The 23,375-nt window shown below is 35.1% G+C and overlaps 1 protein-coding gene across 3 annotated transcripts in view; it reads left to right on the top strand.

Moving 5' to 3' along the window:
• Window positions 1–23,375, top strand: part of l(3)80Fg (dnaJ homolog subfamily C member 16 l(3)80Fg) — a 326,699-nt gene that overhangs the window by 105,160 nt on the left and 198,164 nt on the right. For all 3 annotated transcript variants that reach the window (XM_090394766.1, XM_090394767.1, XM_090394769.1), the window contains one exon: window positions 12,791–13,475. In XM_090394766.1, coding sequence (XP_090250892.1) covers window positions 12,791–13,475 — 685 coding nt within the window. The remainder of the gene's footprint in view (window positions 1–12,790; window positions 13,476–23,375) is intronic.

Below are 23,375 nucleotides of genomic sequence, written 5' to 3'. Positions count from 1 at the left end.
AAACTGTAGGATGGTTTAACATGAAGAGCTTAACTTAGATTTCTTGTTTACGAAGTAGTAGAAGAAACTTCTTTCTCTGGTACAAAAATTCATAAATTGTGCATCAAATTGACTGCAAGAGGTAGGGGTATTTATACCTCAGTGATGTATAAATACCCCTACCTATCGACTAATGTTTGTACTAGAGAAAGAAGTTTCTTCTACTACTTCATGAACAACATCTAAGTTGAGCTCTTCATGTTAAGCCACCTTACAGTTTTAAATTTCGCCAATTGCTTTTTCCATAGTAATCCACTATCCTTAAGAACAGAAGATGAAACTTTGCATTCAGTGTTTCCTCGAACATTCAATTAGAACATTGACTTCAATATCTTCTTTTATTTACTAAATACTTTGACAGCCTCAGCTCCTCTAGTTTAAAGACTCACAGTTCTACGATTCCTTTTTGGAATCTTGTATTAATATTTTCCTGACTGTCACGTAAAACTTCAGAACTTCATAAGAATCTCCGGTCTGCATTCTCAAACTTCCATTATCACTCTCATGTTTTCCTTGTTACTCTGATACTTAATGCTCTCTCTGTCAGCTGTCAATCACCCATCAAACTCCTCAGTGAGCATGTGCACTCCATGTAAATGGCCAACAAAAAGTTATGTATAATTGGTGACACGTTGTCTCCTTTAGCATAATGAAAATGTCTTTTCAAAACACAACATATAATAATTTTAAATTACAATTAAAAGGATTGAAAGTAACTTAATTATCCGAATCTAGTAAGTATATCAATTTCAAATGGTTTACATTTCATTTTGACAGTAATAATATACATAACAGGCACATTGCAAGTGCTGATGTACATGTTGCGAAATCAAAACTAATAATATATTAATATAGAGAAGTAATTGTAAAAAAATCATAATTGTAAATTATGATTATTTTTACACACTGATTGCATCTTAACTTAGCTTATTCTAACTTACATACTACCACACTATCCTTTGGAATCTATTTGCAACATATCACTGGTGGTTTTTTATTATGGTGAGTGGTATCATCAAGTCCACCAACTCATTCTAACAATTCCATTGTCATTGGAGAGCCGGAAAGTTAATCTCTGTGATTGTGTTCATAGAGGCACAGTGGGGATCTTCTGGCCACTCCCAACTATAATTGTCATCAGCATTTGTCTTAATTGCATGTGGTGGGCACACAGATATTCCAGGGTGGGTGACCTGCTCCACTTTTCTAGGAGGAGCCACTCAAGTCTTCCCTATGGGATTATCCACTTAAGGGTGCATGCTAGACTTTCTCTTCAGACAGGAATTTTATAAGCTGGCTAGCTTATTTGACCAGTAGAACCAAAGTTCAATCCAATCTCTAATATTGTCTTTCTCAGTGAGAGTCATGTTTACTCCTTCCAGTTATGTATGATTCTGATTGATATTCTTTCACTTAAATATTCACAACAATGGGCAGGATTACATGATGGCAACACCTCACCAACCATCCCAATGCTTTGTTTTAATTAGAGAGTCTGGTTCACCTGGTCTGTGCTCATTCTGAGTTGGTTGTTAGTTGCTGCCTGAAGCGGTTGTGCCAAATGAATATCCATATTTCTATATTGCTACACATTTCTAGGCTCCTTCACAGCGTAACATTTGCTGAATCTGAACAATTTCAGCTGCCTCACTTCATTTATTATACATCTTCTATAACCAATTCCATAAACGCTGATCTTCCGATCATTCTGTCTTATTTCTCAAAACAAAGACTATGATTCATTCTCTCCCAACTTTTGATAATTGTTTTGATAGTGTTTATCTGCTAAATAAATTTAGTTATTAATTATTATCTCTAGATCAGTGTTTCTCAATGTGGGGCAGTTAGAAAATGATGTTGCATTCATCACCTCATCACTGATATACTCAAAACACTCACCATTGTCGGCGAGGGGGAGGGACATAAAAATCTTGGGGGCATTGAGGTGGGGCATGATCCAAAAAACGTTGGGGAAATACTGCTCTAGACGCATATTTTCTTTGCTAAACAACATAGAAATGCCTATAGGAAAGAAATACAGCATCTGTGACAATGCAACTGGAGGGGGGGGGGGTCAGTGAGGAAAAAATTCATCTGTTAAGCAAAGGCTCTCTTCAAGCATTCTGTAGGAGATTTTTTGTTTGTAATAGACGAGAATAATATTTCAAGGTTGCGTGGATTTTGGTTTTATGAAATGTTAGAAGTTGAGCAAAAGAGAAACATTGCTTACAGTTTTTTTGAGGCTGAAAAGACTATGGACATGATTTACTTGTTCCAGTATAGGCTAGATGTGAAACCTAAGAAGAAAATCCTAATCTTAGTTGGTAAGCAGAATATTATCAAAAGTTGAGAGAGAATGAATCATGATCTTTGTTTTGAGAAATAAGACAGAATGATCGGAAGATCACTGTTTATGGAATTGATTATAGAAGATGTATAATAAGCTTCTTGAATCATTTGTGGACTACAAGGTTTTGTAAATGAAGAAGAGGAATGAAGTTTACTTTTATGGTTATGAATATTCATGAATTATGTGAATTTATGAATATTACTGGATGTTAGTGAGAGAAGCTCATTTATAGAAGAAAGAGTTTAGGTGAAAGAACAGAGTCCTGAAGTATTCCAAGTTAGATGGAAAAATATCATGAGAGGACATCCCCTGTGACATGAGATGAATGACCAGAAAAAAGCTAGCAATGCACTCACAAAGGGCAAGTGTGAGACCATATGATATCTTGGTGAGATGGTTGTAATGCCATCAAATGACTTAGACATATCAAAAGCAACCACTAGAGTTTCCTCAGCTTGTTAACTTGGAGATATTTTTTGTAGTGAAAGTGGTAGAATTAATAATGGGATCACTAATTAAATGCTGTATCTCTAAGCAGTGAAATAGATGGCCGTTATTTTGAGAGAGAAACAGGTTGGATAAAAGCTTTCCTTCATGCTCTCAATAGATGTCAATTGAGTATTACAGCTTGTAGAGGCAATACAGAATTGGTGTAGGTTCTGAAGCGCAATTTTTTTACAACTTGATATATATATACCATATTGGGCTGGACGAGTATCAATGCTGCTGAATATTTTTCTGATGTCCTTCTGATGAAAGATCAGAAGAAACATACTTTGGGTAGTTTCTTGAATAGGAGGAGGATGGTTGGTTTGATCATGTAAAGAAGAATTGGAGGAAAAGACTGATATCAAGAGACTGATATCCCTCACTGTATTAATTGGAGGCCTGAAGTGGTGAGTGATATGTCTGACCTCCAGAGCACAATTGCCAGAAGCTTCTCCTTTCTCCTTGCAACGTGCGGGAGTCCCTTCATGCCAAATAAATTTAGACCTCCATTTCAAGGGAATAGCAATAAAAACATTTGTGTCACAGGCTGGCCAACCATATATTACCCAAGTCTGAACCTGTCGGTAACAAGCCAGAAAGCTTCCCAGTCATCTGGTGCATAATCCCATTGCCACATAATCTACTAGCTCATTCAGGGTTCTGAGTAGCAGTGTGTGGAAGGCACTGTTAAGGCCATAATGACAAAGATGATGGGTGTCTGTCTCCTCTCAGTGCATGTCTCTACTCTATCCTTTCATCATTAATTAAACAGAAAACAAATAGTGATAGTGTCACTGCAATTAACAAAAACCTCTCTAAAAAAATTATTTCAACACAAAAGATGAATCAGATTACCTTTTCTTGACAGAAACCCAAATTGCAGATACATCAACTACAAGTCCACCTTCAATTTCCACATAACACAAAGCAATGAGAATACGAATTCAGAATCCTCTGCTTTTAGTAACTCAAATACAATCTTGTGCAAGCTCTCTCTCTCTCTCATGGAACACCTTCATCCAGCCTGCTCCTAACCTCATATCCTTTGGCGCTACAAAGGCACCAAGTGAGATGATCTCCAGAACTTCTATTCACTCTTTCCATGGCCAGACTACTGCATCTGCTGTACTTGTGTAAACACCTGCTCTGGATGAATCACAGAAATTATCATAGCCAGCATGAAGACTTTGATTTCCAATTTCACCCAAAATTCCTCTCCACTTTTTAAGTTTTGGCTCAACAAAATGTGTTTCAAAGTGGTTGAAGAAAAAACTCATCTTATTGCAGATGTCTTGTATCAGCAACACTAACATACTTAGCTCAATTGCCCATTGAGCTGATTATGTCAATAACATTCATCCTTCACCTAAAGACAATCGTAAATATCCATGCCCTTGGCAGGATTTGAACCCACAGTCTGCTGATTGGAGAGTGGGAACTCTAACTGCTTGGCCAACCAGGCCAGCTCTAGTTAAATACTTGAAATTATGTGCTACTCAAGATGATTCATGTTTAGTATGGAATGCTATTCCTCAGTTTTCTCGATCACTATTTCCTGATTGTAATAACTTGTAATTATTAGGAATTATAGACACTTTAACACAAGAATATTTTAATATTTGCCAAATATTTCAGTCTGAAATTAACAGACTATCTTCAGTGGCTACATAGGAACAGTTTTTAACAAGGTGGAATACCAGCAATGGATCATTCAAAAGTAAAACGAGCCACGTGATGTTGCATTGCTAAGCATTAAAGAGAGGAAAAATTTCATCAGAGTGATGACTATATTATAGTATTAATTCACAATTTCATATAATAATCTTAATTTATAAATAACATTAGACTAATGTAGGAATTAAAAATCTCAATTTAAAAAATAAAAAAAATTATGTGTTATCAGGATTAAACTTTCCCATATTTTTGATAAGGAAATACAGTCATTTCGATTCAAGTTAGGGTGTTGAAGTAAGGCCTCAGCACTCTCTTTGAATAGGCATTCAAATTTATAGTGACATCTGTGTAGAAGCCAAGTCTTGGAACAGAGGATGTTGTGGTTTGTCTCTATCCCGTACTGAGCCAATCCAGACTTATCGGATTTGTTGTACAGAATGTATGATTGATGTTCTTGAATTCTTTTTTCTATAGAGCATCCTGTGTACATTAAGTTCCTTGTAACTGCAATCTGTCCTACTTTGGACAAACAAAGTAGGACAGATTGTCCTAATTTGTAACACTGGCAGTATTTCACCAGTTTAGGCTAGGGGTAAAGCAAGAATTGAAAGAGACTGCCTATAAAAAGAAAATCACGAATCTTGAGGAATGTTTCCTCGCTGTGAAAGAGACGGAACAGATGCTTGGAGACATTCATCCTGCATCTGCTAACAGCAATATTAACATGATAAAAAAGGCTAATGATTCTTCTTGCAAAAGCGAGAGTGAACAAGACTCAAGCACAAGTAAGAGAAAGACTAATGAGGATCAAAATGAAAGAGAGGGAGAAAGAGAGAGAGAGAACAGGCAACACTAATCAAAGGACTGACGATAAAACGAACATTCCAAAAGAAGTAGGGCTAACAGACATAGAGGAAATACGTTCTATAATAAAACAGGAAGTCGAACGGTTACAACAGCCCTTGATGGACCGGCTTGATGCTGTACTGAAGCAGCTGGTGGTAGTAACAGAAAAGACCCCTGAATTAACTATACCTTAAAAAGAGAGGACTAATGAGATAAAAGATAGGAGCATATGGGACAAAAGACATTAAAGCATATGGGAAGGAGCCTCCCATATGCTTTAATCGCAATAAATATGGGCATCTGGTCTGGCTCGAAATTGTTTCAGGAACAAGAGACCCTTCAACAGAAATAATAGATATAAGTCGAATTTTGGGCACACTCCTTATAACCATGAAAACAAACCCTGGAGAAGAGAGGACAAGAATCGAGATTACCAAAGGAAATCGAAAATGATCGTAAAAGGAAGGATTCAAGGATTGCCTTGTGACATATTGCTTGATACTAGTTCTCACGTATCTATCATAACTGGAGATTATTTTCAATGAATAAAATCCAGGGTATGGAGAGGCATTACTAAGTTGAAGAGGCCGATTGGATAATTGTACTTCTGACCTAGTGTCCAATCCTCACCTTCTCGTGGTGCACTCTGTTGGGTATCTACCTAGATACTGAACAAATGAGGATGGGCTGGCAATTTGGGATTTAGCCAACCAAATTGTATTCTTATGGGCTTAAACCAAAATACAAAATGATGGTACAACATGACAAAATTTCATGCCGGCTGGGGTTTCAGCCCAGTTAAACGAGGGAACCAGGGCTAACAGCAAAAAGTCAGCTACTGGAACAGATCTGAAAACACACCCCAACTCAACATCGCCAGAGTTAAAGATCGGTACTATCAACACAAGAAGCCTGAATGGCAAAGAAATGGAGCTAGCTGAGGAATTAGATAAGTACCAGATCAAGAAGGAGTAGCCATAGTATTCAACACTAGATACGAGACTAATCTTCTTGAATGGCAGGCAGTCTCAAGTAGAGTGATGTGGGCAAATATCAGAATGGGGAACTGGACAATGAGACTTATTTGTGCCTGTGGTCCCACAGAAGGTTCTACTAAGGTAGAAGTGGAGGAATTTTTTGAGGCTTTAGGGAAAGCAACTGACATAATAAAAAAATAAAAGTTGGTCCTTGTTGGGGATCTAAATAGCAGATTAGGAAATGATTGTCAGACATACAAAAATATTTTGGGAAAATTTGGAGAAAAGAGCAAATCTAATAATAATGACAAATACCTGTTGGATTTCTGCTCAGGACATGGACTGGTTATTACTAACACCATGTTCCAACATAAAAATGTGCACAAATTCACATGGAGAGAAGAGGCAAGGAATAAGAAAAGTCTCATTGATTATGTTGTTGATAGTGATGTTTTCTCCCTGGTGCAGGACACCAGAGTGTGTACAGAGGATTTGAAATTGGAAGTGATCACTATTTAGTCTTGAGCAGGATAAAATTGAATTTCATATTGAAAAGAATAACATGTAAGAAAGTTTTAAAGCAAAAAAAAGTTGAGCTGCTCTCAAATGTGAACTGTAGACTAAAATACACAAAGATTACTGAAGAAAAAATGAAAAAGTTTGAGAACAGGAACCAAACCTTGGAGAAAAGCTTGACTGATTCAGCTAAAGAGGCATGTGGTGAGGTTGTCTGCAAGGATAGAAAATTCAGAACTCCATGGCAGATAAGTTAGCTTGTGCTCTTAGAGAATACAGAGACAAATGTAAGAAAGCTAAACACTGTAAAACTAGCTAAACAAAAGTCTTGGGAGGACTTTGGCAAGAACATGAGAAAATAAATATCAAGAAGGTGGCAAAATATTCTGGAGTTAGAGATGATAAATGTGACATGAAAATGAGAGAAAAAGATATCTTGAAGCATGGAGTGATTACTTCGAAAAATTGCTAAATGAAACAAGCAGTGATAGCATAGTGGTAAAAAACAATCAATAGGCATACGGTTAGGAATACATTACTAGAAGTAGAAATACTGAGTGTTCCTGCCTTTCCACATTTCAAGCCATCAAAGGCTTGAAATGTGGAAAGGCAGGAGGAGGAGAGAGAAAAACAAGTGTTCTCTGCCAAGTTGGCAGGAAAAACGACCCAGAATAAGACCAAGATATAGGTGGATTGATGCGGTACAAAGTGCCTTAGACGATAGAAATATTAGATCTGATAATGTCGGAGTCTTGACAATTAACAGACTGATTTGGAGGAAAATTGTAGATAAGAAGTTAGTAATGATGTAAATTTTTCATGTAGTACTATCATATCTTGTACGCCCCTTGAGGGTACATGGCAGTAATTTGGTGATGAAGTTCCTATAACAGAATGAGGAGAAACAAGCATAGAAAAGTTCAAGTTCATGTACAATCTCAGCGGCAGTTTAATTATGTCAACTTCCTCTGTTTTCTTTTTATGCTTAGAAAGGCTATAAGTGGATTGGAATTTAGCTTTTGCTACAAAAGCTGCACGCTTACTAACTGGTTGTGCAAGTTTTTTGAATAAGTTTAACGGGGATTTAATTAGGTCCAAAACTTTGAACGATAGTGAAGAAGTTAGGTATAATCATGAGAATAGAGCACACAGTAAAATGAGGTACAGTTTAGGGCCAAGAGAAATTCAAAAGTAAGGAAATAACCAAGTTTGTAATCAATTCTCCTCCAGAAAATATGCAGTTTTCTCTCACCAATAAAAATTTTTAAACCTCATGCAGGCATGAGGTTTAAAAATTTTTATTGGTGAGAGAAAACCTATGTAAAATCTTGTATAGAAGGATTTTTGTACAAACATCCTTATATGCTGATTTTACTGGAGAACGAAAAATTCATACAAATTGCTTGTAGTTAATTAGCATTTTTCTTTAATGTTATGTAGTAGACATAATTTAGAGTAAACCAATTTAAGACAAGTAAAGAGAAATATTAAAGATACGTTTTGAATCAAGTATAAATAAAAATTGAGAAAAAAACAACCATAAAAATCATATTTTTACAGTACCGCTTCTCTATATTTTTGTTTTCCTTGTTCATTTGGCAGCCTAGGAATGGCTTTGATATTTTATTAATGGGTATTCTGTTGTAGTTATTCTTTGGTTCGACAGAACTGAGATATTCTAATTCACAATTTCTTGTGTCTAAACTGCTGGAAAGCTTCCATGCACTGTTTCTTATGTTCCTTATAATGCTAATTTTTGTACTAGACAGTGATGATATTTTGCTTGCAGGTATCAGCAAATGTGCATCAGCTTCTTATAAATTGAATAGCATAGTTTCTTTTGCTTGGACATTTCTAGGAGACAGTGTAAAGTAAAAATATGTTGCTTTCTAATTCAATAATGATTTATTTTGAGGGTCAACGTTGTTTAAGTGAGTGACATATTCCTGTAATTAGTTAATAGAGCCCTGCCATAATGAAAACATCATTTTCATACCATAGCTACATGTTAGGTCATGTGCCATAGCAATTCCAAGGCTTGTTCTTTAAACAACTCCATGAAGAAATTAGCTAGCTAGCTAGCACTGGTGACAGTTGAAAGCCCATTACTAGCCCTTCTTTCACCTAAATATTTAACTTTGAAACAAATTCACTATTGAATTAGAAACCAGTGGATCTTTACCTTTTTAGATGCCCTCCTAAAAGTGTCAGAGCAAATCAAATTCTGCTGTTCAGCTTACAGAAAGCACACACACAAGAAGATAACTGCACATAAAATTCCCATCACAATCTAGTACCAAAACTTGTCATTATAAGAACCCTAAGATATAAAGAATACAAGATCTCTAGTAGTTTAGACCAGGGATCGGCAACCTTTTCAGACTCGCGGGCCACATTCAACTTTTATTTTTAATAATCAGGCTGCAAGCATTTAATTAAGAGAAAATAGTGACTGAAAAAATACTTAAGTTATCAATTTGTATTACCGTATTTTCCGGTATATAAGATGCACCCAAGAAATTTAATACAATTTTCTGGAAAAAAACCTAAACTTTAAAGTATGATTTAAAAAAAAAATGGATAAAATAATAGGTAATTTTTAATAGTAAACTGACCTTTCAGAAACCTTCAAAACCCATGTCACTGTCATCTGACTCTTCTCTATCATCATTAATTTCTTATAATATAGAAATAATTTTGTCTTCATATTCTTTTGGCATTTTTTGACTGATTTTTGTTTTTGTATGCATACAAAGTCCACTGCGTTTCATGAAACGGTAACACCATGATGCACCACCTTTAAAATCTTCAATGTTTTATGCTCACAGGCTACTTTGACGGCATGTGTACGAATCATTTTTATTGAAATGATTGCTGAAATGGGTGCAAGAAAATTTTGCCGATTTTCTCGCACCCATTTCAAAACTTCGGTCTCTAGTTCCGGCCACTTCGCAATACGTTCCGCACGCTTTTCTTTACGCAAATTGTACAAAATCTCCTTCTGACCACGCCAATGACGCGCTAGAAGTCACGTGAAGGTCACGCATCAATTTGATTGCACCCTTAACTGCCTACAAAGATCTTGGAACATAAAATGGAGTGCGTATGACTTTGAAAAGAGGAAACAATCTTTACCTTCATTATATAAGACGCACCCCATTTTTAAGATGAATTTTTAAGGTAAAAAAGTGCGTCTTATGAAACAAGCATGAAAATGAAACTCAATAAAAAATTATCACATAAATAAAGTAATATAGTTTGTGCATCACAATATGTCTGTGTCTCCTGCTTAAGGTGACACTTTTATGATTGTTTATCTATCTATATCCACTTTACAACCTGAGGTGCAAATTTGAATTGAAGCATGCAAATGTTCATCAGTCAGTCGAGAAGAAAATTAATTTTTTCTAAAACTCGGCAGAAAATGCTTATTCACAAATGTATGTGCTTCCAAATGCGCCTATCATCTTCTTTGCGAAACTGATTAATACTTCAAATTTTTTTGGTAAGCATCGATAAAATTTTTGGATATTTTCTAACGAAAATGCATTCTTTAATGTTTCATTGTGCTGTAATTCCATAACTTTTATCTGTAGTTTATTTGGTATATCATCAATGTCGACATTAAAAGTGTTCAAAAATAATTGCATTTCAATGCTATTTGTATGAAAATCAACAAATCTTGTTGAAACTTCCTTTGTAAATCTTCAATAATACCAAAAAAAGTTTCTTTTTGTTTGTATTTCCAAGTTGCACAGGTGATATCGCAAAGTATAGGTATAAAATTATTTTTAATTTATTATTCATATTATAAAATGTATTATTTAAATAATTCAACATACGGGCCACATGCCATGTAAGTATGGTCAACCTTTTATGTGCTGCCAAAAATGCACGTTTGGGCCCGCATATGGGCCGCCAGTTGCTGACCCCTGGTTTAGACAAAACTTGAGATTTCCAGCAGTTTAGACCTGTTAAGAAATCTATCATTGACAAGATCTGTATACTTATGAAATGTGTTACATGGGACAGACAAACATGTCAGGAGAGATATCTGTCAGAACATTGTCAGGATAAGAAAAAAAGGAAAGAAATCAGAATTAGCAGTGCAAACACACCAAACACCAGGTATTGTGGCAATGCATTAAATGATCTATGTGGACTACAATTTCTACTCCAGAGCTTTTAAAGAATCATCCAAAATATTAAAAAAACCAAAACCAATTTAAAAGAAAACAAGGCTCATACATCAAGTCTTATCCTGTCTCATAAAAAATCTAGTGAACAGAGACCATAGTAGTGTGCATCACATTACTCACCATCAGGTGAGTAATGTGATGCAAGATGCAATATAGTATATGCATGCATTCCATTGCGTGCATATACTTTATTGCATATACAGCAGTTATCTTCTTCCTTCAGTCTTCATTTAAATATTTAATACCGTTATCTTACTTGCTTGTAGCTTAACTGTTTATTTAATTCACTATTGTCTCTTGAAGAAGCGAACAATAGCAGTGTAAAAATTTCTCTTGAAGAAGCAAACAATAGCAGTGTAAAAATTTCACATAATTTCTCACTTGTTATGTTCAGATTTTAATGTGAACCGAGTTTGAATTTCATTAATGTGGAAATAAACGAGAATTACATTTTGTTATATGATAAAGTGATCTTTAAAACATGTGTTCACATTTACTAATGCAATTATATACATCAGTATAACTGCAATGGCCATGTGGTTCAGTGGGATTGATATAAATGAAACTTAAATGTATTTAAACAATAGACTTCCTTACCATATTGTTGTAATCCTTAGGGAATGACATAGAAATGATGTATGTATACTATTGTATTTTGTGTGTTAAAGCTTAAGTGCTGGGAGAAACTCAAGTTTCTCCCAGCACTAAGAAGATTAAAAATGTTATTTAATTCTTCCAATATCTCATCTCAGTCACTGAGATATCATCAGGGATTACAATATGAGACAACACACACACACACACACACACACACACACACACACACACACACACACACACACACACACACACACACACACACACACACACACACACACACACACACACACACACAAAACTAAGTGAAACACATGAATGAAAGACTAGACGTCCTATGTGGGACACTCACTGTTGGCAATTTGGATGTTAACTGGGATCTTGAAGTATTAGTGCTTTCCATATTACCGATAGTAATAAAAATATGCCATTTCTTTTTTCAAACTTTTTCTTTAGCTCCTGTATTCCTCTTCCCATCTGTATCATTATCTTTAGACTGGTGTGTGTTCTCTTTATATATTTTATATATAGATCATTTATGTTAGGACATCTAGTAGGTATTTACCACACATTGTGCTGTTTCTCTCCAACTTCACTTGGAGCATTTTTATAGATTGAGGATTTATTTATGCTGTTTAGGTCTCTAACAAGAAATAGTTTTCCTTATTTTTGCTATTTAACTTAAAGAATTACTGTACTTCTTTTCTACTGATACCTTCATGTGACCAGGCACAAATAAGCATGCTGCCCAATTTTTTACTTTGGATCAGAAGCTCCAGTTGTCGTGTGGAGTGCTATGGTGGAGTCCTTGGTTATCTAGCTTGTTTCATTAATTAAATTACTGTACATTTTATTTAATTAATTTTTTTATTTTATGAGAAATTTGCTTTTGTTCCATTTTTACAAAATTAATCTTCAACAATCAATAACCACTGATTGAAAATTATATTGTTTAACTTACAAATTCTGATAGTGTTTGATGAACTAGTGTTTTCTCATATCAGATTTAAATAACTTAAAATTATTTTGTTTAAATTAATATTATAAATTCAGAATTTTATTTTAATTTAATTTGAGGTTTAATATTAAAATTTTATTTTTAGGATTGGCTTTTGCTGCTATCCATGCCCAACACGAAGGAAATCTTGCTCACAAAATTGGTGTAAACTCTTTACCATATCTTATTGGTATGGTTGATGGACATCCCATTCACTACAAGGAAGATCAGCTGAGTCTAGTACGTGTTGTCGAATTCAGCCGGCATTTATTTCCTTCAAAAACTGTTATTAATGTAGATGATTTATCTGTTGATGATTTCTTAAAAAGTTGGTCAGATAATCGGGTTCGTGTTTTGTTACTTAGCAAGGCTGAGTCTATCCGTTTACGTTACCTTTTGATTGCATACCGGTTCCGTGCACGAGTTGCATTTGCCCATGTTCAACTTGGACTATCTAGTACAGAAAACATTCGAAAACTCTATAATGTTAATAAACAAATGGAATCACTTCTAGTGTTCAACGAAGATCCATCCACTCCTCTTGCCACACTTAGTATGACAGAACTCTCTCCACAGACAATGAGAGATGTCCTGGAAGCTAATAAGTTCTTATTGCTTCCTCGTCTTTCTTCACAGGAACTGTTTGATCAGTTGTGTCCTGTAGAAAATATATCTGCTCGTAAACATCTCTGTGTGATTCTCATAACTCAAAATACTCCAGCCCATGATCCACATCGAGCTGCCCTTAGAGATTTTATACAGCATGGTGACTTTTCTCATGATAGGATCAGGTAAACAAGTTCTGTCATTAATAAATTATGCATATGTAGAATTATCATATTTACTAGAATCAAAGAAAACCCATTAGAACATCATTGAGTAGAGAAAAGTAGTAGTCTTCCTAACCTTTTATATAACCAGGTTTGAACTGTAGACCCCCCCCCCCTCCTCATTTCCATATAGAGTTGCAGCTCCACAGTTTCTTGAGATATCACTAATCACCTTTTGTTTACAGTTTACAGTCAGTATGATATATATATATATATATATCCTTTATATGATATCCATTCTGTGTTTTTGGTTCATCTGTTAACCTGCAACCTGGTGGAATGACTTACCTGTTGCCATTTCATTTTCTGCATTTTTCTCATGCACTGAATATTTTTGTCTCAGATCTGTCTTCATTTCTTTTCTGTCATAATCTGATGTTTAATATATTTCTTCTATTTCACATTTTATTTATGCATTTTATGCCTTATTCTTTTGGTAATTAGTCTTGTCTCTGCTACATAAATTATCATTAGAATTAGAAATCGATGGTAACATTTTGCTCTGTTTTTGAGTCTTATTTGCTGCATAATATTTATTTATTTAAATTTATCAGAGGCACACCATCCTAGTAAATCCTTTGATTTCTTTGTATATTAGATGTTTTCTTCATTTAAGCCTATAAGGGGAGCTGAAGACTTTCTTCTTGATATAGTCAGTTTCACGATTGCATTATATGGAACTAAACTTTGTGAGGCTAAAACTCAAATGTAACTGATTTTTAGGCAACATGACATGGTATCTGGCAACTTTTGGTGGAGTCTGGTCATTAAGTAGCAATCATATCTTCCTCTTCCTTTAATGTTATTAAACCAGTTATTAATCTTGGATACATTTTCCATTCAGTGAGCATTCAGACTAATGAAGGGTTTGAATTGTACTGTCCACAGCACTCAGAAAAAAGGCTGGCCCGCTATGATATGTCACTTTAATTATTACAAGCTTGAAGTAGCCAAAAATTGTTTGGAATCTCAAGTAAAGTTGCAATTTACTTCTTACCAGTTCTTCACCTGTCTGTACAGCATAAGTCATGTTTTCAAAACTATGTACATTTTGGAGATATTCAGTTTTTTTTTATTTTTTATTTAAACTATAAAATGGTTATTCTTATACTAAATTGTTGCCGCTAAATTGTATACTGGACTGAACCTGATGGTTCAGTCAGGTATACTTCAGGAGAAGGATTTGAAGTCAGGTTGTGAATGATCTTGCTGTCACTATTTTGGTAGTATGCCTAGGTTGAGTAGTGATAAGTAAGCAGAATTGCTGAGACCAAGATTTACAGAAGAGTTGGGTGAAATGTTCCATGTGTATAGTTAGTAACAAATTCAATAATTTATATTACACATGCCTGCCAGTTTTCAGAAAAAAGGTAAACCTTCACTTTCCACATATATGTTATCATAATTCCACTCAGTAGTGTTCATTTCCATTCCAATCAACAAAACCAGACCCACTTTTCCAGTAACTCAAATATCAATTTCTTCAAACACTACTCATCTCATTTACACACTCTGTGACTCCCATCCCTCCCAAAGGTGACATTTGCATATGTTTTTTCTCATATCCCATTTAAGTGCCATGGTTACTATGGGCATTACGGCATGCGGTGAGGACCCTATCTCTTCCACATATTGTCGTAAATATTTATGGCTGTAAATCCGTGTGTGTTCACAGGGCCAGTTTTCCTGGTTCTGGGGGATGAAAAACCAGGGTTTCCCTGTGAAAAAACCCCCACCTCTGTGTAAGACCAGCTAACTCACCTTTAGTTGAAAGAGATCAGATAAAGGCTCATGTCATTGATGGGAATCGAATCCAGGTCTTTCTCTCATATACTGTGTCAGTGATTTTCACAGTTAGAATCTCTTTTATTAATCTTGCTTGTCTAAAAATCTGCTTTATTCTATCAAATTCATTTGTGCCTGTGAATTTTATAAAGCCACTAATCATTCTAAGCTTTTGATTTCCTTTCTTTCAAGGTTGATTTTCACTGCTCTAACTCTTTCTCTCTCTCTCTATATATATATATAATTTCCACTTATATTACATGAGTAATATTGGTTTACATTACTTATATTACATTACTACCACTGGTGAGCTAAGGGTTTTTATGAATTTACTTTATAATTACTTTAATATTTAATAATATTGTTTTATATAATCTGGAAACATGTTCAAATATTAAAATATAAAAAAATATAAATATAAAAGTGTTTCAAGCCAATTCATAGTTTTGGTTTTTTTATTGCTGGTTTTCATGCCAACTTTGTTGCAACTGTTATGCAATTGAATTAGAGAACCTTGGGCACTTGCACTGCATGTGTTTAGGAGTACAATATCATCTGCATCAAGCAAAGAGCTGAGTTTCATATTTCTGATTCTGCATCAAGCAAAGAGCTGAGTTTCATATTTCTGATTCTAATATTTGGTTTAATGCCACTTTCTTTCATAATATGATCCATCAGACCATCTTCCTGCATTAATTCTAATTCTTCACTGACGTCGTACAACTTAAATATAGACCATGTTTTGCTCTGTGTAATGTTCCATTTACTCCATATAATTGTGATGTTTTGAAAAGCTTTTCTCTTGATACTTTGTCATATGCCTTTTCCAAATCTACAAACACTTAAGTAAAGATCCTTGTTATATTCTCATGATTTCTCAACTATTTGTCATAAAGTGAAAATCTGATCTTGACAACCTCTATTTGACTGAACCCAGCTTGTTCTTCTTGTCATATTCTCATGATTTCCCAAATATTTGTTGTAAAGTGAAAATCTGATCTTGTCAATCTCTATTTGGTCTGAACCCAGCTTGTTCTCCAAGTTTCTCTTCCACAATTTTTCTCAACCTCTTTTTAAGTATAGTTGCATAAATCTTACCTGGAACACCAGCTAGAGAAATTGCTCTGTAATTTTAACATTCATCTTTATTCACATTTTTTTAGATATGAACCATGAAAGCTCACCCCATTAATTGGGAATTCGACCATCCAAGTAGGCCCTCTGAATTATGCAGTTTAGTACCTACGAAATTTTTATACTTCCATATTCAAGTGTTTCTGATTGAATATCATCATCTACCCCAGCTGTCTTAACACATTTCAAATATTTGATGACTTTGTTTTCTACCTCGAGTAGCTGTATTTTTAAGGAAATTACAACACAGATTAATATATTAACTAAAATAAATTTAATTAATACTTACAATATTTGTCTAATATATTAGTATAATATTTAATATAATATATTAAATATATGCATTAATACATATGACATATTAATGTACAATGTATAGGCCTTACCACCAGATCTATCTTAAGTATTGATAGTAGAATCCTCTTGACAATTATTTACTACTGTTCTGTCACTGCAGTCACTTAGAATATCCTTATATTTAGTTTTCATGTCATTTTTATCATCTTTGTTTCCTTTTACAGTATTTGTTCCTCCATCACTCAGCTTTTTTAATTGGCACCAGAACATTTTGTCGCCTTGCTGATTTTTATTTTCTATATTCTTGTTGAAGTCTTCCCATGCCTTTCCTTTAGCTACTTTTACACATAGCTTAGCTTTCTTAAATTTTTTGCTGTTATGCTTTTCTTCTTCTCCAGGACTGCTTCTAACATCTGTGTCCACTATGGGGTCTATTTTTCTCTCCTTGCAGACAACTTCACAACATGTCTCCCTAGCTGAATTATCCAGTGTTTTCTTCAGAATTTCCACTGAGACTCCAACATTTGGTTCTTGTTTACAAACTGTTTCATTATTTCTTCAATGATATTTTAAAAAAAAATGAAAGTTGAGTCGATAGTTTATCAATGAAAGGTGCTCAACTTTAATTCTTTTTAAAACTCTTATATACTGTTCTTTTATATAAGATGTGATATTGATTATTATCATAATTAGAACTAAGTGATGGTCGCTTCTAATTTCAAATCATCTATACACTCTTTTATCCTTAAGGAGCATGATGCTTTTCTTATTTCTTGTGTCTTCTCTACATGTAAACTTGTGGACATCTTTATATCAAAACATCATCATCATCATCAAATTCCTGACATGTACCCTCAAGTTGAAAGTTTATTTTTCACTTGGTTAGAGTATAATAAATTTAGTTTAATCCTTTATCCAAGTGTGAGCAAACAAAGTTTGCACCTGAAAGTATCTTCAGGACTGGGGTAAGGTGGTACAACACCAGGGCATTCCTTGCAAAGGTGGAGCAAGCTACCAACACTCCTATCTCAGTATCTCCCATAATGCAAAACACATCTCCTTGCAGATATGTCTAATGTTATGCATTAAGGGAAGGGCCACAACCCAGACTAGTTTCGACCTTTATTGAGGTCTCTTCAGTGGGAGCCAGGCCCAAGTGGAGATACCAGGCAGAAGCATTAGCAAGTCATCTCTACCTATAGGAGTTGCCAAATGGTGTGCCACCCTTTTTTTTAATAAATTACTCTGGATTTAGAGAAAGATGTTAAAAGTTTATTTTTCACTTGGTTAGAGTATAATAAATTTAGTTTAATCCTTTATCCGACCTGCTAATGCTTCTGCCTGGTATCTCCACTTGGGCCTGGCTCCCACTAAAGAGACCTCAGTAAAGGTCGAAACTAGTCTGGGTTGTGGCCCTTCCCTTAATGCATAACATTAGACATATCCGCAAGGAGATGTGTTTTGCATTATGGGAGATACTGAAATAGGAGTGTTGGTAGCTTGCTCCACCTTTGCAAAGAGTGCCCTGGTGTTGTACCACCTTACCCCAGTCCTGAAGATACTTTCAGGCGCAAATTTTGTTTGCTCACACTTGGATAAAGGATTAAACTAAATTTATTGTACCCTCAAGGGGTGTACAGGATATGATAGTACTACATGAAAAATTTACATCATTACTAACTTCCTATTTACAATTTTCCTCCAAATCAGTCTGTTGCTTGTCAAGACTCCAACATTATCAGATCTTATATTTCTATCATCTATGGCACTTTGTACTGTATCAATCCACCTATATCTTGGTCTTCCTCTGGGTCGTTTTGCTGCCAACCTAGCAGAGAACACTTGTTTTGCTAATCTTTCCTCGCCCATTCTGTTTAAGTGACCATACCACCTGAGATTAGCTCTGCTAACGAATTCCTGGATGCTGACAATGTCAAGTTCTTTCCTAATATCCTATTTTTAATATGATATTGCCATTGATGCCATCTGTTCACTCCTCTAATCTTTCTCAGGACTCTCATATCTGTGGTCTCTAGTCTTTGGTCAAGTGTTTTACTTCTGACCCAGTTCTCAGATCCATAAGTTAAAACTGGTTTGAACACTGTCCTGTATACAGCTAATTTAGTGTGCTGACTAATTTCTCTCTTATTCCATATGAATTTATTCAATTGACTACCTACCATACCAGTTTTGTTGATTCTGTTGTCTATTTCCATATTTAAATTACCATCTTAAGTAAAAATCGTGCCTAAGTAGCTGAAATGTTTTACTTGTTCTACAGGTTCCCCATTCACAACACAGTTGACATTTTCAACAATTCTACCTATTTTCATTGTCTTTGTCTTTTTAATGCTGACCTTCATACCATATCTATTACAACAGTTATTCAATTTAGTCAGGGAATCTTGCAAACTTGTAGCGGATTTATTTAGAAGTATAACATCATCCGCATAAAGCAAAGAGCTGACATTAACATCTCCAATTCTGATATCATGTTTAATACCACTTTCCTTCATAATGTGATCCATATAGATAATGAATAACAGAGGGGATAATGTACATCCTTGTCTCACACTACTTTTAACATTAAACCATCTTCCTGTACTTCCTTCAATTCTAACTGCTGACTTACAACTCAAATAAAGACTAAGTATTGCTGATATAATTCCCCATTGATACCATATAACTGTAGCGTATTGAATATCTTCTCTCTTGGCACCTTGTCATATGCCTTTTCCAGATCGACAAAACTTAATTCAGATCTTTGTTATATTCCCATACTTTCTCAACTATTTGTCGTAAAGTGAAGATCTGATCCTGACAGCCTCTATTTGGTCTGAATCCAACTTGTTCTTCACCAAGCTTTTCTTCCACAATTCTTCTCAACCGTTTCTCAAGTATACTTGCATAGATCTTGCCAGGAACACTCAGTAGGGAGATACCTCTGTAATTCTCACATTCGGTTTTATTTCCCTTTTTATATATGGGTACTATGAGAGCTCTACTCCAGTCATCGGGAATTCGTCTCTCTGTCCAGCCTTTCTGAACTATGCAGTGCAGCCACTGTAAGACTTTTATACCACCATACTTCAGCATTTCTGGTCAAATATCATCTACTCCTGCTGCCTTTCCACATTTCAAGCTTTTGATGGCTTTTTCTACTTCAAGTATGGATATGTTTTCCTGACTGTATGCCTGTGGAGTGTTTTTTACCACTCCATACTTCAAGGATATCTTTTTCTCCAGTTTTCATGTCACCTTTATCAGCTCTAACTCCTTTTACAGCACTCTTTCCTCCATTTCTAAGCTTCTTCAACACCTTCCATAATATCTTGCCACCTTCTTGGTATTTATTTTCTATGTTCTTACCAAAGTTTTTCCCATGACTTTTTTTTAGCTAGTTTTATACAGTGTTTCGCTTTCTTGCATTTGTCTCTGTATTCTCTAAGAGCAAAAGCTGACTTATATGCCAGGAACTTTTGATACGTTTTCTTCTTTTCCTTCACTGCCTCTTTAACTTCCTGTGTCCACCATGGAGTTCTGAATTTTCTATCCTTGCAGACAACCTCACCACATGCCTCTCTGGCTGAATCAATCAGGGTTTTCTTCAAGGCTTGCCACTGAATCTCCAAGGTTTGGTTCCCGTTCTTAAACTCTTTCATTTTTTCTTCAATAATTTTTGTGTATTTTAGTCTACAGTTCACATCTGAGAGCTGCTCACCTTTTATTCGCTTTAAAACTTTCTTACATGTTATTCTTTTCAATATGAAATTCAATTTTATCCTGCTCAAGACTAAATAGTGATCACTTCCAATTTCAAATCCTCTGTACACTCTGGTGTCCTGCACCAGGGAGAAAACATCACTATCAACAATAACATAGTCAATGAGACTTTCTTATTCCTTGCCTCTTCTCTCCATGTGAATTTGTGCACATTTTTATGTTGGAACATGGTGTTAGTAATAACCAGTCCATGTCCTGAGCAGAAATCCAACAGGTATTTGCCATTATTATTATCTTTGCTGTTTTCTCCAAATTTTCCCCAAATATTTTTATATGTCTGACAATCATTTCCTACTCTGCTATTTAGATTGCCAATAAGTACCAACTTTTCCTTTTTCATTGTGTCAGTTGCTTTTTCTAAAGCATCAAAAAATTCCTCCCCTTCTAATTTAGTAGAACCTTCTGTGGGACCATAGGCACAAATAAGTCTCATTGTCCAATTCCCCATTCTGATATTTGCCCACATCACTGTACTTGAGACTGCTTGCCATTCAAGAAGATTAGTCTTGTATTTTGTGTTGAATACTATGGCTACTCCTTCTTTTCTTTGATTGTCATTTCCTGAATATAACATTTTGTATTTATTGCTCAGAAATATCTCACCAGTTTTTGTCTTTTTTGTTTCAGTCACTCCTATTATGTTGAACTGGAACTTATCTAATTCTTCAGCTAGCTCCATTTCTTTGCCATTCATGCTTCTTATGTTGATAGTACCTATCTTTAACTCTGGTGTTGTTGAGTTGGAGTGTGTTTTCAGATTTGTTCCAGTAGCTGACTTTTCGCTGTTCACCCTGGTTCCCTGGTGAAAACAACGGGGGCCTTGTTTAACCGTGCGACACCCCAGCTGGCATGAAATTTTGTCATGTTATACCATCATTTTCTATATTGGTTTAAGCCAATAGGAATACAATTTGGTCGGCTAAATCCCAAATTGCCAGCCCATACTCGTTCGTTCAGTATCCAGGTAAATATCCAACAGGGTGCACCACGAAAAGGTGTGAACATTAGGTCGGAAACTCTGGTCGGTTCTCCACATTCCTTTAAAGGCTTTGTGGAGGTCTCCTCTCAGTTATACAGCTTTGACCCTTAAGCACCCAATGGTGTTAGTAATCCTTTCTTTTAGTGTTGCATGGTGATCAGCATTGATTTTAGAAATTATGGCCTTTACAACCATGTTATAAATTACTCTTTTAATTTCCCGACATTTCGATCTTCATATTAAGATCGTCATCTGCAGTATATACAAGGACAAGTTGAGTTACATTACACACAGTAAGCTAAAGAAACAATGATTTGATCACCGGTTATTCTATTGGCATGATCTCTAGTGAGAAAAAAAAAAAATTAAAAAAATCAAAAATTAATTAATTATTTACAAACTACATCAAAGCTAAATTCTATTTAAGATAACATGTGAAAAATATTCTTTCTTATAGATAGTCTTCTTTCAGTAACAATGATGTCCTATTTTTAATATTACAATTGTTACTCTACATTGAGGATTCTGGATTATCTACAGTCCTATTTATAGTTAACTCTTAGAGAGAAAGGTTCCGTGGGTAGAATATGTGCCTTCCATATGCTTGGGATTTTTAGACCATCATTAATGTTCAGATTGGGGTGGTTGATAAGAATCTCACAGGCTTCCTTAAATTTGCATTCATACTATGTTTTGGTGTTTTGTAACAAACTGGTGCTTTTCCAGTCAATTCTATGTAAAGTGTTCAGGGCGTGATCAGAAAGGCCAGCTTCACCATAGTTATTATATTTAATGTGTCATTTATGTTCCTTTTGTCTGATAGGAATTGTGCATCCTGTTTCCCCTATATACGGTATATTACAGGTGCAATAAATATCGTATACTCCATGGGCCAGCGGAGGGAGTGGGTTTTTGGATGAGTTGAGTAAGCTTTTTAATTTTGCAGGAGGTTTAAAGGTGGCTTTGAGGTTGTATTTTTGTAGTATTCTGTTTATTTTATCTGATGTCCCTTTAATGTAAGGAATGGTTATAGTTTTATTGTAGTCTGGTTTATCTTTGTTTTTTATTGAGGTCTTGTAGAGAATTTTGTTAATAGTGTTTTGGATGTACCCATTTTTTTGAAAAGTATTGCTGATAACTTTAAATTCGTCTTTCAGTGCATGTTCACTGAGCAGATCTTCAGAACCCTGTTTTTTTAGAGTATTAATGACACCTAGTTTTTTGTGTTGGGTGGTGGTAGGAGTTTATGTATGTATATATATATATATTGGCCAGTATGTGGCAATGTCCAGTAAACAGTGAAAGAAAGACTGCCAGAAAGAAGATGTGTGACAAGTGTATCTAGAAACAGAAGTGTGTCAATCTCAGTTGTGAACTATATGCATTTGTGTTGTTTGTTTAGGTGGCTAAGGAAAGTGTCTACTGTCTGGCGGCTATGGGGCCTGATCGCGAAAAAAACATCGTCAACGTATCTAAACCAGACTTTGGGTTTTAAAGGAGAGGAATCTAGAACATGTTGCTCAAAATGTTGCATATAAAAGTTAGCAATTGGAGAGAATTTGTTCTGTAAAAGAAGGATTGTGTCATTTATTGGGAAATTAGTAAAGAGGGCAGAGACGTCAAAACTGATTAATAAATCTTCTTTTTCTAATTTAATGTCTTTGATTATGTTTATGAAGTGTTGTGTGTTTCTAATATAGGAGGGAGAATGACCTACCAACTCCTTGAGTGTTGCCTAATTTCTTCGCTAGATGATAATTCGCTCGCCATTATCCCCCTCTGTTGCTAACTTTTATATAGAACATTTTGAGCAACATGCTTTAGATTCCTCTCCTTTAAATCCTAAAGTCTGGCTTAGATATTGACGATGTTTTCGAGATCCC

The sequence above is a fragment of the Typopeltis vanoorti genome, chromosome 6 (assembly GCF_054136105.1).
Source record: "Typopeltis vanoorti isolate ZY-2024b chromosome 6, IOZ_Tvanoo_1.0, whole genome shotgun sequence".
Classification (NCBI taxonomy): domain Eukaryota; kingdom Metazoa; phylum Arthropoda; class Arachnida; order Uropygi; family Thelyphonidae; genus Typopeltis; species Typopeltis vanoorti.
The sequence above is the reverse complement of the archived record's forward strand: the minus strand, read 5'-3'. Positions and strand labels throughout refer to the sequence as shown.